Source organism: Nasonia vitripennis, unplaced genomic scaffold, assembly GCF_009193385.2.
Source record: "Nasonia vitripennis strain AsymCx unplaced genomic scaffold, Nvit_psr_1.1 unplaced0148, whole genome shotgun sequence".
NCBI classification, from domain to species: Eukaryota; Metazoa; Arthropoda; class Insecta; order Hymenoptera; family Pteromalidae; genus Nasonia; species Nasonia vitripennis.
The window spans coordinates 234,733-249,188 of NW_022279927.1; the positions used below are offsets into that span (position 1 = coordinate 234,733).

At 38.8% G+C, this 14,456-nt stretch overlaps 1 protein-coding gene across 3 annotated transcripts in view; it reads right to left on the minus strand.

The window, feature by feature from the left end:
* LOC100499205 (aldehyde dehydrogenase family 7-like) overlaps nt 1–14,456 on the minus strand; it is a 263,537-nt gene that overhangs the window by 195,149 nt on the left and 53,932 nt on the right. For all 3 annotated transcript variants that reach the window (XM_031933317.2, NM_001193319.1, XM_031933316.2), the window contains 1 exon segment: nt 7,985–8,201. In XM_031933317.2, the coding sequence (XP_031789177.1) occupies nt 7,985–8,201 (217 nt within the window).

Here is a 14,456-nt window from a genome sequence, read left to right on the forward strand (position 1 = left end):
TATATAATTTTACACGTATGTATTGTATTTTCGACAGTTCGGACTCAGCATTCAGATGAGGAATCAGAGAATGAGCAATGTTAAAAATGTATATTTTAGTCTTCTATTAAATGTTATAAAAAAATAATTTTTCTGAATCTTTTGTAAAATCAACAAATTCCCTAAAATTGAATGACCAGTGCATAAAATTAATTTAATTGATTCGTTATAATAAAAATTATAATAAATACTGCATACTGAAATAACTATTAAATAATATAGCAGTAAGCTTTCTATTTGATGGGCTGATTGTGAATTTATTGCATTTTCGAATTCAGCGTCGAAAAGTACATCGAAAACCCGTATGTTAACTCGCCTCTCGAAAATAAGTCGATTACATGAAATCAGGGCGTTTTTGGCCCTACTTTAGGGGCTGTTCTTTTATTTACTGCATTTCCGACATCAAATTCGAATTCAGAATCGACAAATACATCGAAAACCCGTATCTTTACTCACCTCTCGAAAATAAGTCGATATTACATGAAATCAGGGCGTTTTTGGCCCTACTTTAGGGGCTGTTTTTTTATTTACTGCATTTCCGACATCGGATTCGGGTTCAGCGTAAAAAAATACATCGAAAACATATATCTGCACTTATTTGGAGAGTTATTTTTTGTTTTCAATGATTTTATAAATTGCGGAAATAATAATTACATTTTTGATTAACTTTATCGATTTTTTAACATTATACGCGGGTTTATAATAAAAAAAAGCGGTATCCTATTTCATTTCTAGGTACATCAAGATATGTTTTCAATTTTTTAAAATGAATTTTACTGAATACTCGATCTAAGACTGAATTTGTCCCATTTTTTGATTTTGAGACCACTCTGCAACGGCTGTAGGATTCGCAGATGACATTGCAGTAGTGGTAGTAGCAAAGCAAGAGGAAGAGGTGACGGAAATCGCTAACAAGGCAGTAGGTATAATCCACAATTGGCTGATGCAGAATGGGCTTAAGCTTGCTACCCATAAAACGAAGGCTATCCTTATCATATCTAGTAGGGAGAAAATAAAACTAAAAGTGGGTAGACACGAAATAGACTCCCAGCCTACCATTAAGTACCTGGGAATAACCATGGACACCAGACTAACGTTTAAGCAGCATCTCGAAAGGGTGAGCAATAAGGCAGCAAAAGAAAGTGCTGCACTATCGCAGCTAATGCCAAATGTAGGTGGACCAACGCAAGGTCAAAGGTTACTCCTAGCTAGTGTAACTACATCAATTATGTTACACGGTACCCCAATATGGGCGGACATCATGTTATTGAAGTTCTACGCACGAAAGCTGTCAACAGATTATAGGAGAAGTGCATTGCGTGTCGCTTCTGTCTACCAATCAGTATCAGAAGATGGCAGTGTGCGTGATTTTAAATATGCCACCTATTGACCTGTTAGCAACAAAAAGAAAGAACATATACAAAAAATGCCAACGTCGTAACAATACTGAAAAGGAAGTTTGGAAATCCGCGAAGGAACACTAGCGGAGTGGCAAAGAATATTGTATAAACAAAATAAATTTGATTATAAAGTTGAAATATCAAATTTATACGAAACTAAAAACGAATAAGAAAATAAGAATTAAAAAATTGAACAAGTATAACAATGCACAAAGCTAACAAAAATATTAACGCCATATTGAGAAACTGAAAAAAAGCATAAGATAGATTTGACATCAAATCGGAAAAAAGGGGTACACCGAGGCCATGTCATCGGCCACCAAAGACACCGAGACGCGGTCCCGGGACGTGGAGGTCACCTGGATGCAAAAAACTTCGGAGCGCTGTACCTAGACATTGTCATCGGCCACCCTAGACACCTAGACGCGTTCTCGGTACGTGGAGCTCATCTAGATGCAAAAAACTACGGAGAGTTTCACCTAGACATCGTCATCGGCCACGTAGACACTTAGACGCGGTCCCAGTACATGGAGGTCACCTAGATGCAAAAAACTAGGGAGAGCTTCATCTAGACATCGTCATCACCCACCCTTGACACCGAGACTTGATCCTGGGACGTGGAGCTCATCTAGATGCAAAAAACTACGGAGCGCTATACCCGGCCCTCGTCATCCGACACTCTAGACACCTAGACAGTTCTTTAAGTAAGACATTACATGAATATCTATTAGATATGTACCAAGAAAACTGTACATAACTTAATAAACAATAAGATATTAATGTTCGAAATAATTTATTGGTTAGAAAATAGTAAATTTGGGGCAATGGACAGCAATCAGCATTCAAGACAATAAAAGCTCTTATCGCCTTAGCTCCAGTACTGCACAGACCATGCTTCGCTCAGCAGTTTGTCATACAAACCGATGCAAGTGATACAGCGTTGTGTTGACGCAGTGCATAGACGGACAAGACCGAGTACTCGAATTCGCCAGCAGAGTACTCATCCTCACAGAGAGGAATTACACGGTCAGTGAACAAGAATTCTTGGCCGTGCTTTTCGCCATACGTTAGTTTCACCAGTACATCGAAGTTTATAAATTTAAAGTCATGACAGATCACAGCAGCCTAAGGTGGCTATGCAATATCTGTCAGCTGAGCAGAGTAGAACAGCGCACGCCACCAGGTTTCATGGGAAAACGCGTGGTGTAAAGGCCTTGGCAATGGGTAGCCAGAGATATCATGGGCTCTTTGTCGAAGTCTGCTAAAGGCTACGAGTACGCACTTATCTTTCAGGGTTCGTTTACTTGATGGATAGAGTGCGTGCCACTCTGCAAAGCCAACGGCAAAGCAATACTTCCCGCATTAAAGGAGAGAGTGATTTTGAGATTCAATGCACCCGAGGTGTTTCACTCGAATAATAATACCTAATACCAAATTCAAAAACAAGACAATAAACGAGTACTTGGCAGAGCAAGGAATTCACCACTCGTACTCGCCGCCATACCACCCGCAGGTGAATCTAGTGGAGCGAATAAACCGCACGGTCAAGAAAGAAATTTCCACGTTTAATCAAAATAATCATCGAGCATGGAACGAATACCTCAACGAGATAGCGTTTTCCCTCAACACCGCAGTGCATGAATCTACGGGGGCTTTTCTTGCGATGATTAATTTCGGCAAGCAGCCAAAAATGCCGGCATCTTTTAGACAAAAAGAAGATCAAGAGGCTGCACAGTAGGAGGCTGTAGGAACGTGGCGAAACTACTTTGCCAAGCTGCCAGCTCTGCACGATCGTGCAAAGGCCCTGTCCGGCGAGTCGCAAGATCATTTTTCGATGCCCGCCGACTAATACCAACTTTCAAGGTTGGCGACGTCGCCAATAGGAGACACATATTGTTGTCTGCGGTGGAAGGCATCACGGCGAAATTGTCTTTTCCACACATAGACCCATATACAATTACGGCCGAAGTTGACTCAAATACATTTGAGCTAAACTCTCGATGACGCTAGAACGCCCACGGACATTCGCCGTCGGTGCAATGACGACTCCGTACAATGCAGCTAAGTCACTCACGTATACAAAATGCACGGCGAGCTGCACTCGCCGCTATATATATATACATACATATATATATATATATATATATATATATATATATATATATATATATATATATATATGTGTGTGTGTGTATATATATATATATATAAATATATATAAAGTCATATATGCTATACCTATCTTATAAGCCATTGAAACCTTATCTTGGTGAAAGTAAGAGTTCGATCCGGACTACGACCACCAAAAAATTCATGGCGATACCTTTTTATAGTGCAAAAGTTCCCGTTTGCGTCCTAGAATGGAAGAGACCCTGTATCTTTGGCTAAAAATAAAGATATCCATAAATTTGTGCTAAAATGATTAAAATTCATATTTAAAGCCTGTGACAAAGCTTATGAATTGCTTGGAGCATTCCTAAAAAAATCACAGAGGTAACAAACATCAAAATAAAGAAAGTCACCGTAAGAGAAAATTGTTCCTCTAGAAATTGTCTCTTGCAAAAAATTATAACATAAATCATACACTCGGTCGTAATTTTTCAAAGTCAGTGGATAATTAAGTTAATTTTTGTAAGAGATATAATATATTTACGATTTCTCAACTTCGGTAGAAATATTTGTAACAATTAAATCAAGTTTCATGATTATTTTGTTGGCGATGATCCAAGTGACGCAATTTATTTCTATAAGCAAACATCTCTCTTAAAAAAATGATGGCCTTTGTTGTGAAGCATTTAATACGTGATTCTGATTAGTTGCTGGTTGGTTGCCTAGGCAACGAGATCAGAACCGCGCTTTAAATTCATAACCCTCAAAACAGTCATAACGCATAACCCTGGTAGAAATGTTTAAGGTGTTTAAAATGAAATGTGGAAACCTTGATAACAGATAAAATATAACTAGCAAGAAATTTTAGTAAAAATTAATCATATCCAAGAGTGTGTAGTATTATAACATGTGTATTGAAAAGTGGCACCCTAACCCTATTTGAAGTAGTAATAAAGTGTGTGAATATTATTTAGTTTTTTTTTTTTTGAAATGTCAGTGAGAAGTTCAATTAAAAGAATAAAGAGTTTGAAGATATACTGTGTCTCTGTGCCCAAAGTCGCCTTCGGTGAGGTTGAGAGGTGAATTTAAAGAAAAATTCACCATTATACAATGCTTTTTGAATAGTAAAAAGGCTACTAGACAACTAAAATATGACACTGCCACTTCCTATGTTACCTAGAAATATGTAACCTAGATGATTCTGATTTTTAAACTGTTTTCGTTCATATTTTCACATCCAGGCTCATGCGAATTTTTTAATTGAGCAGGTCAAATTTTACTTATAGCCAGTTACGCAGAAACTACTATCTCTAGCACATTGTATTTCTAGTTTCTAGCATATTTTTACACGGAGAAAGTGATAAATGTTTTGGCTTTTTTGGCAAGGTTTTAGGTAATTAGAATTTTGACTTTTAACAGTTGTGAGAGATTTTGAGACCGAGACCTGTTTCTCCATTTTTGCATTTTTTCTCATTCGAAAACCAACAGGTCTAGAGAGCTCATATTTTGCATATAAATTTCTTTTGTGATTGTGAAAAGATATTTAAAGTTGAATCGACCTTAACTGAAAAACTGATTTCGACTCCAACACTGATGTGAATGCAAACTCATGCTATACGTCTAAATAATTATCATGGGTGTTGTAGTCGAACACAAAAATTGCCAAAATTGACATCTTTGGCTCCCTACCAATTTGATAAAAAGTAATTAAAAAATATGAAAAAATTGAGGTGTATTGGAAACTGTTTCTGGAACATATTTACCGTGAGTTGAAGAAGAAAAAAATCAATTCAGTTCAACAGCCGTATTGTACCCAATAAATACCCTCTGCCAGTCATCGAAGATCTGTTGCTTGAACTTCGTGGCGATACCTTCTTAGTCATGGACCTGAAAAAGGCTTTTTATGAAGTACCAATCGCGCCAGAAGATGCACACAAAACGGTTATTATTACGCCATTCGGCTTGGTTGAGTTTACCAGATCATTCATGGGCCTTTGTTCATTCATTTGGCCCAACGCTACGCAGTCGCTTCAAAGAGCAATGGATCGCCTGCTGCGAGATCTGCCTTTTGCTCAGGCGTATTTAGATTACATTATCGTTACCTCCTATGGGAGAGAACAACATCTGGACCACCTTAAGACACTTTTCGCGACTCTCCGAGAGCACACATCCGTATTAACCAGAATAAGTGTACGCTGGCCAAGAGCGAGGAAACCTACCTCAGATACGTCATCTCCGCAGACGGCTGCAAACCACCAGCAGGCAAAGTCGAGGCTATCCAGGCGTTCCCGCAACCAGCAGACTTGTCTCAACTTCGGCACTTTCTTGGGCTTGTAAATTGCTACAGGCGCTGTATTCCTAATATTCCTAAAGATGCAAGCTTGCTCACGTCTCTCAACGACATGCAGAAGCTCTTACCACAGAGGAAGAAACCCTCGCCTCTCACCTGGACCAAAGAAGCCCTACGCCTTCATCGCCACAAAGAAAGCGCTCGCTGACGCAATGATGACAATTTTTCTGCGCAGCGACGCCCTTCTTTGGCTTTTCACGGACGCTTCCGACGTTGCCATCGGTGCAGCCCTGGGGCGATACGATCACGACGACCTCTAAGAAGTTCTCGGACACTGAGAGACGATACAGAACCTATGATAGGGAGCTTCTCGCCGCCTTCGCTTTAGTCAAGCACTTCAACAGCATCCTCGAGGGGCGCCCGTTTACGCTGCTGACAAACCACATGCTTCTGTCACTCGCAGCTCAGCAGCCTCTAGAGAAAGCGTCACTTCGCCAATCTAGATAGCTTGACTATCTGCTGTAGTACTAGATCACCCTAGCCTATGTCAAGGGCCTTGACAACACCGATGCAGATGCCCTCTCCAGAGTCGAAGCGATCAAGATGCCATCATGCATGGACCTCACGACTCTTGCTCAAGACCAGCGCAACAACGCAGGCCTGCTGCACCTGCTCGTCGCTCAAGACTCCAAATTGCAGGCCCTTTCAGTAGCCGCGGCAGACGCGCAGACACCTCTAGCAGCCGCGCCAGACGCGCAGGCACCTCCAGGAGCCACGCCATCAGTGCAGACAAAACCATCACCCGCGCACGCCACGCAATCATTGCCCGAGGCAGGGCCTTCCACACAGGATGATGCAGCGCCAGCACCATTCGCATCGACTCATCGAGTGCCGGTGCCATCTGCCCTGGTGCTTTCAAAATCTCCTCCGCAGCCCTGTCCCGCCGCCACATTCCTCCACAGGCAAAAGAAAATTGTTTCATTCCGGACGCAGGCCACGTCCAGCACTGGCAAGGAAGTAGCTGTGGCGATTTGCGCTGAGTAGCACCGGAGACCTCTATTCTATCAGGGTTTGTAAGCCATAGCAAGTGCTTTTTTGTTTAACGCGAAATCGTGAGTTTTTATTTAAAAAATCTTCACTCACTCAACCCTTTCCTTATCGGAACTCACTTCGAGTTCTAACGCTCATTTTAGATTATTATTATACTGATTGCACTTTTATTATTACTACTAATGGTCAAAAACACATACAGGAATCATAGCAGCACTTTTAATTATTTTATCATGATCAAAACACCCCTGGCAGGCGGCATTTTAAAAGTACCATCAGCTGCCACGAGATCGATGCTCACAATATATGTGCAGTCATCGCTTTGATAAATAGTAACGGCCAGAGTCAGAAAACACCTGTTCGACTTTGCTTGGATGATGGTAAAAGTTTTTTTTTATATTTTCGAACAATAAAAAATCTAGACATAGTTGTACTTTTTTAAATACTATCCACCTCTGTACAAAGTTTGACGCAATTGTACATGCGCATGCTACAGCTAATGGTTTTTGTTCAAATGCTGTTTGATTATGTTTTAGTATTTTTATTTAAAACTTCTCATAGGCTAGATACTCTAAGACAAAGAGCAACTTTGTCTTAATATTACATAATTTATTGTATTCCTTAAGTTTCGAGTATTTTTTTACTGTGTAAGCGCAATATTGACTTAGTCGGTAAAATCTGACTTTGAGACTCCCGTGAGATTACATCTAGAATTAATCGTACTCGCAAGCATTTACATAAACAGTAGAATTTTAGGCAATACTGCAAACATAAATCCACTTTCATTAACACGCTAGCTACTACGAAAGCTTTGGCAGCACTGCCAAAAACGCTATAGTCTACCATATTGCAAAATTTCACATGCGATCTCAGGTGAGTTCTCAAATGATTATAAAAAGTATTTACGTAGGATTCCGATAAAGAGGCAAGATTAGCAGTATAAGAAATTCGCATAGGGTTTGTTAGTGAAAGTGTCAATTAATTTGTAGTTCGAGTAATGACAAAACTAGCTCTATCACACACAGTATTTCAAAAAAACGTTGTAACATTTTGACATATCTACTTCCTTATGCATATTATAATAATTATTTCATACCCATCTCCAAAGAAATTAATTTTCCAAGATTTATTTTATTCTTTCGAAGTTCAACTCCAATTTGACGGACTATTTCCCCTCTTTCAGGCGGTGTCAGTGCAGCCCACGTCGGCCATGCATCATATGCTTTTGTGATGGCAGAATAAGCTTCATTCAAAGTGGGTTGTTGAACATGTGCTATTACACAACCAGATGCAGGTGATATAGATTCAATTACCTGAAATCGTAAAATATTATATAGTGCTAATGTAGTGCTAATTATTATATTTTATAACTAAGCTCAATTTAGAACTATTTCTCAAAGAGGCTTTATCTTAAATCTAACAAAATTAAGTTTTGCTTCCTATCCAAGGAAGCCTTGTAATAGTTATCTTTGAAGTTTGTGTGAAAAGTGTAGAGGGTGTGTTTAATGTATTTATAGTCAAAAAATATGTTTTTGGAAATCGTTCGTATAAATGCGCGTGTGTGTGTGTTCTATACATCTGTACCGTTGCTTCTACTCAGAAGATATTAATCTTACAAAGGTCATCGTCGTAGTTTATAGTATAACATAATTTTAGATTTTGTAGACGCGTTTTTTATAGCAATTTTTTTAGTTTTAGATTTCAGTTTGTTGTAATATGTAAATTTATACAGTCGTAATAGATAAAAAAGGTTCTCGTCGCGCCATCTACTGGTTGACGACGATTTCGTGCAACGAGACTAAGCGCATACTATACTGTATACTCAGCTCCGTGGAGTCAGACTATGCCATACTGTACTATACTCTCTCTCTCTCTCTCTCTCTCTCTCTCTCTCTCTCTCTCTCTCTCTCTCTCTCTCTCTCTCTCTCTCTCTTGCCTGTTAGACTCCGAGCTGAACGGATGTACTGCCGACTCGTGGCTTATGTCACTTACTTTCAACAATATATTTACAATTATTATTAACCCCACAGTGTCTTTATATATCCACCACTCCAACATGGTAGCAGTCCGTGGTTAGTATGTTTGAATTTATTCCTATACCAACCTTCGGGGAGGTATAGAAATACGTATAAAAAGTGAGGTTAGAAGAAAAGCCACGTGGAAAAGAAGTTAACGGTTATTGATAACAAAGTGAATCGCACAGTGAAAAATTGAGCAGTGAAATAAAAGGAGAAAATTTCTCGAAAAATGTATATACTTGCGAAGTATTGAAATTCGAATTTTCATGTCAAAACGTCTGTCAACGATAGAAAACAGTGTTTGATGGTGTAAATTATACAAACTAGAAAATGAGACTAATGATCCTATTAGAATACAAAGAGTGTACAGATCCAGCAATCGGAGAAATGACGGAAGATGAAAAAAAGGACAAGGCCCAATATAAAAAGATTGACCTCAAAGCAAGAACAATAATAAGTTCAATTTCGGATAAACAATTAGAGTATGTTAGTGAATGCATAACGGCTCTTGAAATGATACAACAATTCGATAAGATGTATCTGTCACAGTCTACAGCCCTGCAAATAATATGCAGCAGTAAAATTGAGGAAATTAAACTGAATAACTATAAATCAGTTGAAGATTTTTTTGTAGAATTCGAGAAAGTTACAAACGAGTTCAAAATGGCTGGCGGTAAACTAGAAGATACTGAAAAGTTGAGATGTCTAATCAGAGCCTTGTCACCAAGCTACAGCTACATCGGAGATTTTATAGATGTTATTCCAGAGGATCAAAGAACAGTAGACTACGTCAAGTCAAAGATCAAGGAGAAAAATATGACTCAACCAAAGTCTGATAAAAAAAACCGACGTCAGTACCTTTGCGGTACAAACCAAAGGAAAATGCTATACATGTGGCGAAACCGGTCACCACAGTAGACAATGCACGAGACCACAGCAGCAGAGCAACCGGGGAAGAGGTGCTCACACCAGCCAAAATCAATGAGGTAATCAACGAGGCTACAACAAAGGCTACAATAGAGGCTTTAATAGAGGAAATTACCGAGGCCGTCAACTACGTAGAGGACAAGGTCAACCTAGAGGCGAGTCTTCAGGCCAACAACAGGGCGACTGCGCATCCGAAGCATGGCTGACACAGGTCTGCAATTCATTTAGAATCAGTTGTTAAATCCCGGCTGAAACAGAAATCAATTATGCGTCTTGTTAAAAATACTTCGCCTTTACAAGTAGAATTGTTTAAACTAACGCGGTTAACAATTTTACAAGAATATATACGCGATTTCGTTACAAGGATGATTCGGTGTTCGCGGCTGCGGTGTATCGGTTCGGTGGCGGTATGACGGGTCGGTGGCGAATTTTGAGGTTAGGAATTCATTTGGTACGGTGCAGTCATGTGCGCACGGCTACGCCGATCCGAATGTGTCGTGTAACAACGATAAAGCGTGATATGTCGGCGTAAGGCTGCCTTTGTTGGTTAGGAATTTACCTTTGTTTCACCAGGACGTGAGCGCACGACCGGGCGAATCGCCGGCGGAACTATTGTTACTCCCTTAACCCCGTGGGCTCACAGTGGCAGAGGGAGACAGCAATGAGTCGGAATGTAGGTTAGGATTTTACGGCAGCACCGGGTATCGCCCACGTGTGCTCACGTAGACGAGGCTCGGTGTCGCTCAGGTGTTCCTGGTTGCCTCGTGTGCTCACGATGGCAATTCGAAGTTTCGGGTTTTGGAGTTTCGGGTTTCGGTTCGTCTACCAAATCGTCACATGGGCTCACGAAACGATTTCGTTGGCGTAGGTCTATCTCTCGCTGTTCCTTGTAGTAGCGTGTTCGCACGATATTACCCAGAGTGGAGCTCGAGCAGAACTGCCCGTTGTGCCGCGCGATCCGTCTTATAAAGGCGCGCGGCGCGGATGTGTATAGGTGCGTTCACGGCGCACCGCGTGCACAGCTTGCGCCGCCTGGCGCGTTGTCGCTGAGTCGTTCGCAGGCTGCCGCGCTCCGTGCTCATGCGGACTCGTCCTGCGGATGTTGCGCGCGCGCTCAATCCGCGTCGTACGGATTCGCCTTTCGTTCGTTGCGCGCGCGCGCTCGCTGCGCATGCCGCGTCTATTGCGGCCGCCTTCACACGTATTTACATGTGCGAGACTCGTGTCTCGTCACAAAATAAATTCAATAAAAAGGTAAAAAGGTTGCAATGTGATAACGGTAAAGAATATTTAAACCGTGAGATTTATGATTTTGTATAGTCTAAGGGTATAGAACTAGTAACATGTCCACAGTACGTCCATCAACTGAATGGAGTAGCGGAAAGATACAATAGGTCAGCTATGGATATAGGTAGATGCTTGATGCGGGAAGCAAAAATACACAGGCGATATTGGCCAGAGATTATGAAAATTGTTGCTTATCTCAAAAATCGTACAATTGCCAATACAGCGGAGAACAAAACTCCTTATGAAATATTCTTTTGTAACAAACGTAGAAAATTTGAAAATTTATGGAAGTCAAGTCTTTGTAAGAGTTCCAGAAGCGTTGCGAAAAAGCAAATGGGATGATAAAGCCCAATTAGGAGTACTAGTAGGTTATGTAGAAAATGGCTATAAAGTTATAGTCAGCGGCAGAGTTATTCATGCTAGACATGTACAAGTAGTTGAAGAAAATACTAAAATTATTTGCTTATAAAAACTTGATGATGAAAAAGACAGAGATTAGGAAGATAACAAATCTATAAAGGTAGAAAATGAGATATTGGAAAATGAATCCGAAATTAATAAATATGATGTAAATTCAAATTGAACTAAATCTCTTATCTCTACTCAGACCTTCGGGGAAAGTAGAGCTAACGAATTAAATTCTGCTATTGCCGAAAATGATAATTCAAGTTTAAAAGTGCAAAGAAAATCCAATAGAAAGAAATTTCCTATAAACAGATATGGAAATCCAGTAACTCATTTCATTAATGTAAATCACATTGATGCAAATGTACCGAATACATTTGAGGAGGCGTTAAACTCAAATGAATATAAACAATGGAAAATTGCGATGGACTCCGAAATTAATAGTCTAAAGAAAAATAATACTTGGCAAATTGTTGAAAGACCAAAAGATAAAAAGGTCATTGATGTTAAATGGGTTTTTAAAAGAAAAAACAATAATGTATGTAAAGCAAGACTAGTTGCTAGAGGTTTCCAACAAAAAGAATACGTTGATAATGTCTATTCAACTGTAAGTAAAATGCAAACTTTGATAATGTTATTGTCATACAGCTGCAAAAATAATTTGTACATAGAACAAATGGATGTAGAAACAGCCTTTCTGAGTGGCTATGTTAAAACAGAAGTATATATCAATAAACTTAAAGGTTATGAAACAGGAGACAATAAAGTTTGCAAATTGCATAAGGCACTCTATGGGATCAGAGAAAGCCCAAGAGCTTGGTATAATTGCTTTAATAAATTTATGGAAAGTTTAAACTTTGTTAGAAGTAATTATGATTATTGTTTATTTATACATAATACAACCAAAGATACAATATACATACTAGTCTTTGTAGATGATCTTTTAATTTGCTGCAAAGATAAAAACAAAATAAAACAAGTAAAATCTAGTCTAATGAAAATATTTGCAATGAAAGATATGGGAAAAGTTAGTCAATAGATTGGTATTGATATTGATTACAGTGATAATAGAGATAAATTGACTTTGAGTCAGACTAAGTATATTGAATCTTTAGCTGCTAAATACAATCTAGAAAATGCCAAACTATATGATACTCCAATAGAGACAAACTTAAAATTAGGTCAAGCCAGCGAAATTGATGAAACAATTAAGTATAGAAATCTGATTGGCTAATTATTATATATAAGCTCAGGCACAAGGCCAAATATATCATACAGCGTAAATTATTTAAGTCGATATCGAAGTTGCTTTGTTCAAACTCACTATAAGTATGCAATGCGAGTCTTAAAATATTTGTACAAGACTAAACACTTAAAACTAACATATTGTGATAATGTAAAAAGGGAAATACTAGATTGTATAGTAGATTCCGATTTCGCAGGTGACAATATAGATAGAAAATCCACAACTGGATACGTAATTACATTATTTGGAAATGTAATCTTTTAGAAAACCCACAAACAAGGTGCGGTAACAAAATGTTCGACATTTGCAGAGTACGTTGCTTTATCCGAAGCAGTCTCTGAAATATTGTTTATAAGAAACTTGTTAACTGAATCTTTCGATATAGATTTATATGATCCTACAACTATATACGAAGATAATTCATGAGCAATCGCGATCGCTAAATTCGGAAATTTTACTCCAAATTCAAAGCACATCGAAGTGCAATATCATTATATAAACGAAAGTTACGAAATGGGCTAAATCGACATTGCAAAAGTTGACTCAAAATGTAATCTAGCAGACTTCTTCACAAAGAGTCTGGATAAAACAATGTTCCTAAACAATAGAAAAATTTTAAGACTAATCTAAAGCGTTTATACAAAATCCCAAGTTCAGTTGTAAAACCCAAGTAATAATCGCTAAGTTCCACTGTCAAATCCAAATTCAAATTAATGAATCGCCAAGTTCAGTTGTAAAACTCAAGTTCACTTGAAATGCTCTTAATTCAATTAATCTAAAATGCGATGACGAATTGTATGAGAAATTAAAAACTAATGTAACACAAATGTATCTAATTATAATGAAAAAATATCACGACTGTAAAATTGAGGAGGCGTGTTGTAATATGTGAATTTATACAGTCGTATTACATAAAAAAGGTACTCGTCGCGCCATCTATTGGTTAACGATGATTTCGTGCAACGAGACAAGGTCGAGCAAATGCGAGCATAGTGCGCATGCCTCGCGTATATACTCTAAGCGCATACTATACTATATACTCAGCTCCGTAGAGTCAGACTATGCCATACTGTACTATACTCTCTCTCTCTCTTGCCTGTGAGACTCCGAGCTGAACAGATGTACTGCCGACTCGTGGCTTATGCCATTTACTTTCAACAATATATTTACAATTATTATTAACCCCACAGTGTCTTTATTTATCCACCACTGCAACGCAGTTTTTGCTTCCTCTTAAAGGAAGCTTTGTAATAGTAAAATTTTCAGTTTTGCTAAAACTTCATAAAAACGTATTTGGAGGTGTTTCGAATCATACGTTTTTAGAAAATTTCTGTGCGAATGTGTGTGTGTGTGTGTGTGTGTGTGTGTGTGTGTGAGCGCGAGTGTGTGTATACTGTCGTGATTCTGGAAGTACGCAACCGATCGTAATAAAATTTGACATGCATATAAATTTTCTGATGAGTGCCATATTGGATTCGATTATGTAAAAGAGTGAGAAAATTAATGTGTGAGTTTTAGGAGATTGGAGAGCTGGATAGGAGGAGAAGAAGGAAGAGCGAAGGTGAGAGTAGATAAAGAAAAAGGTTAAAAAGGCAGGCGACAAAAAAAAACGAGAAGGAAAGAGACATATTAAAAGAAAGAGGGTGACAGAAGGAAGAGGTTAAGAAAAATAAAGAGAAGGATAG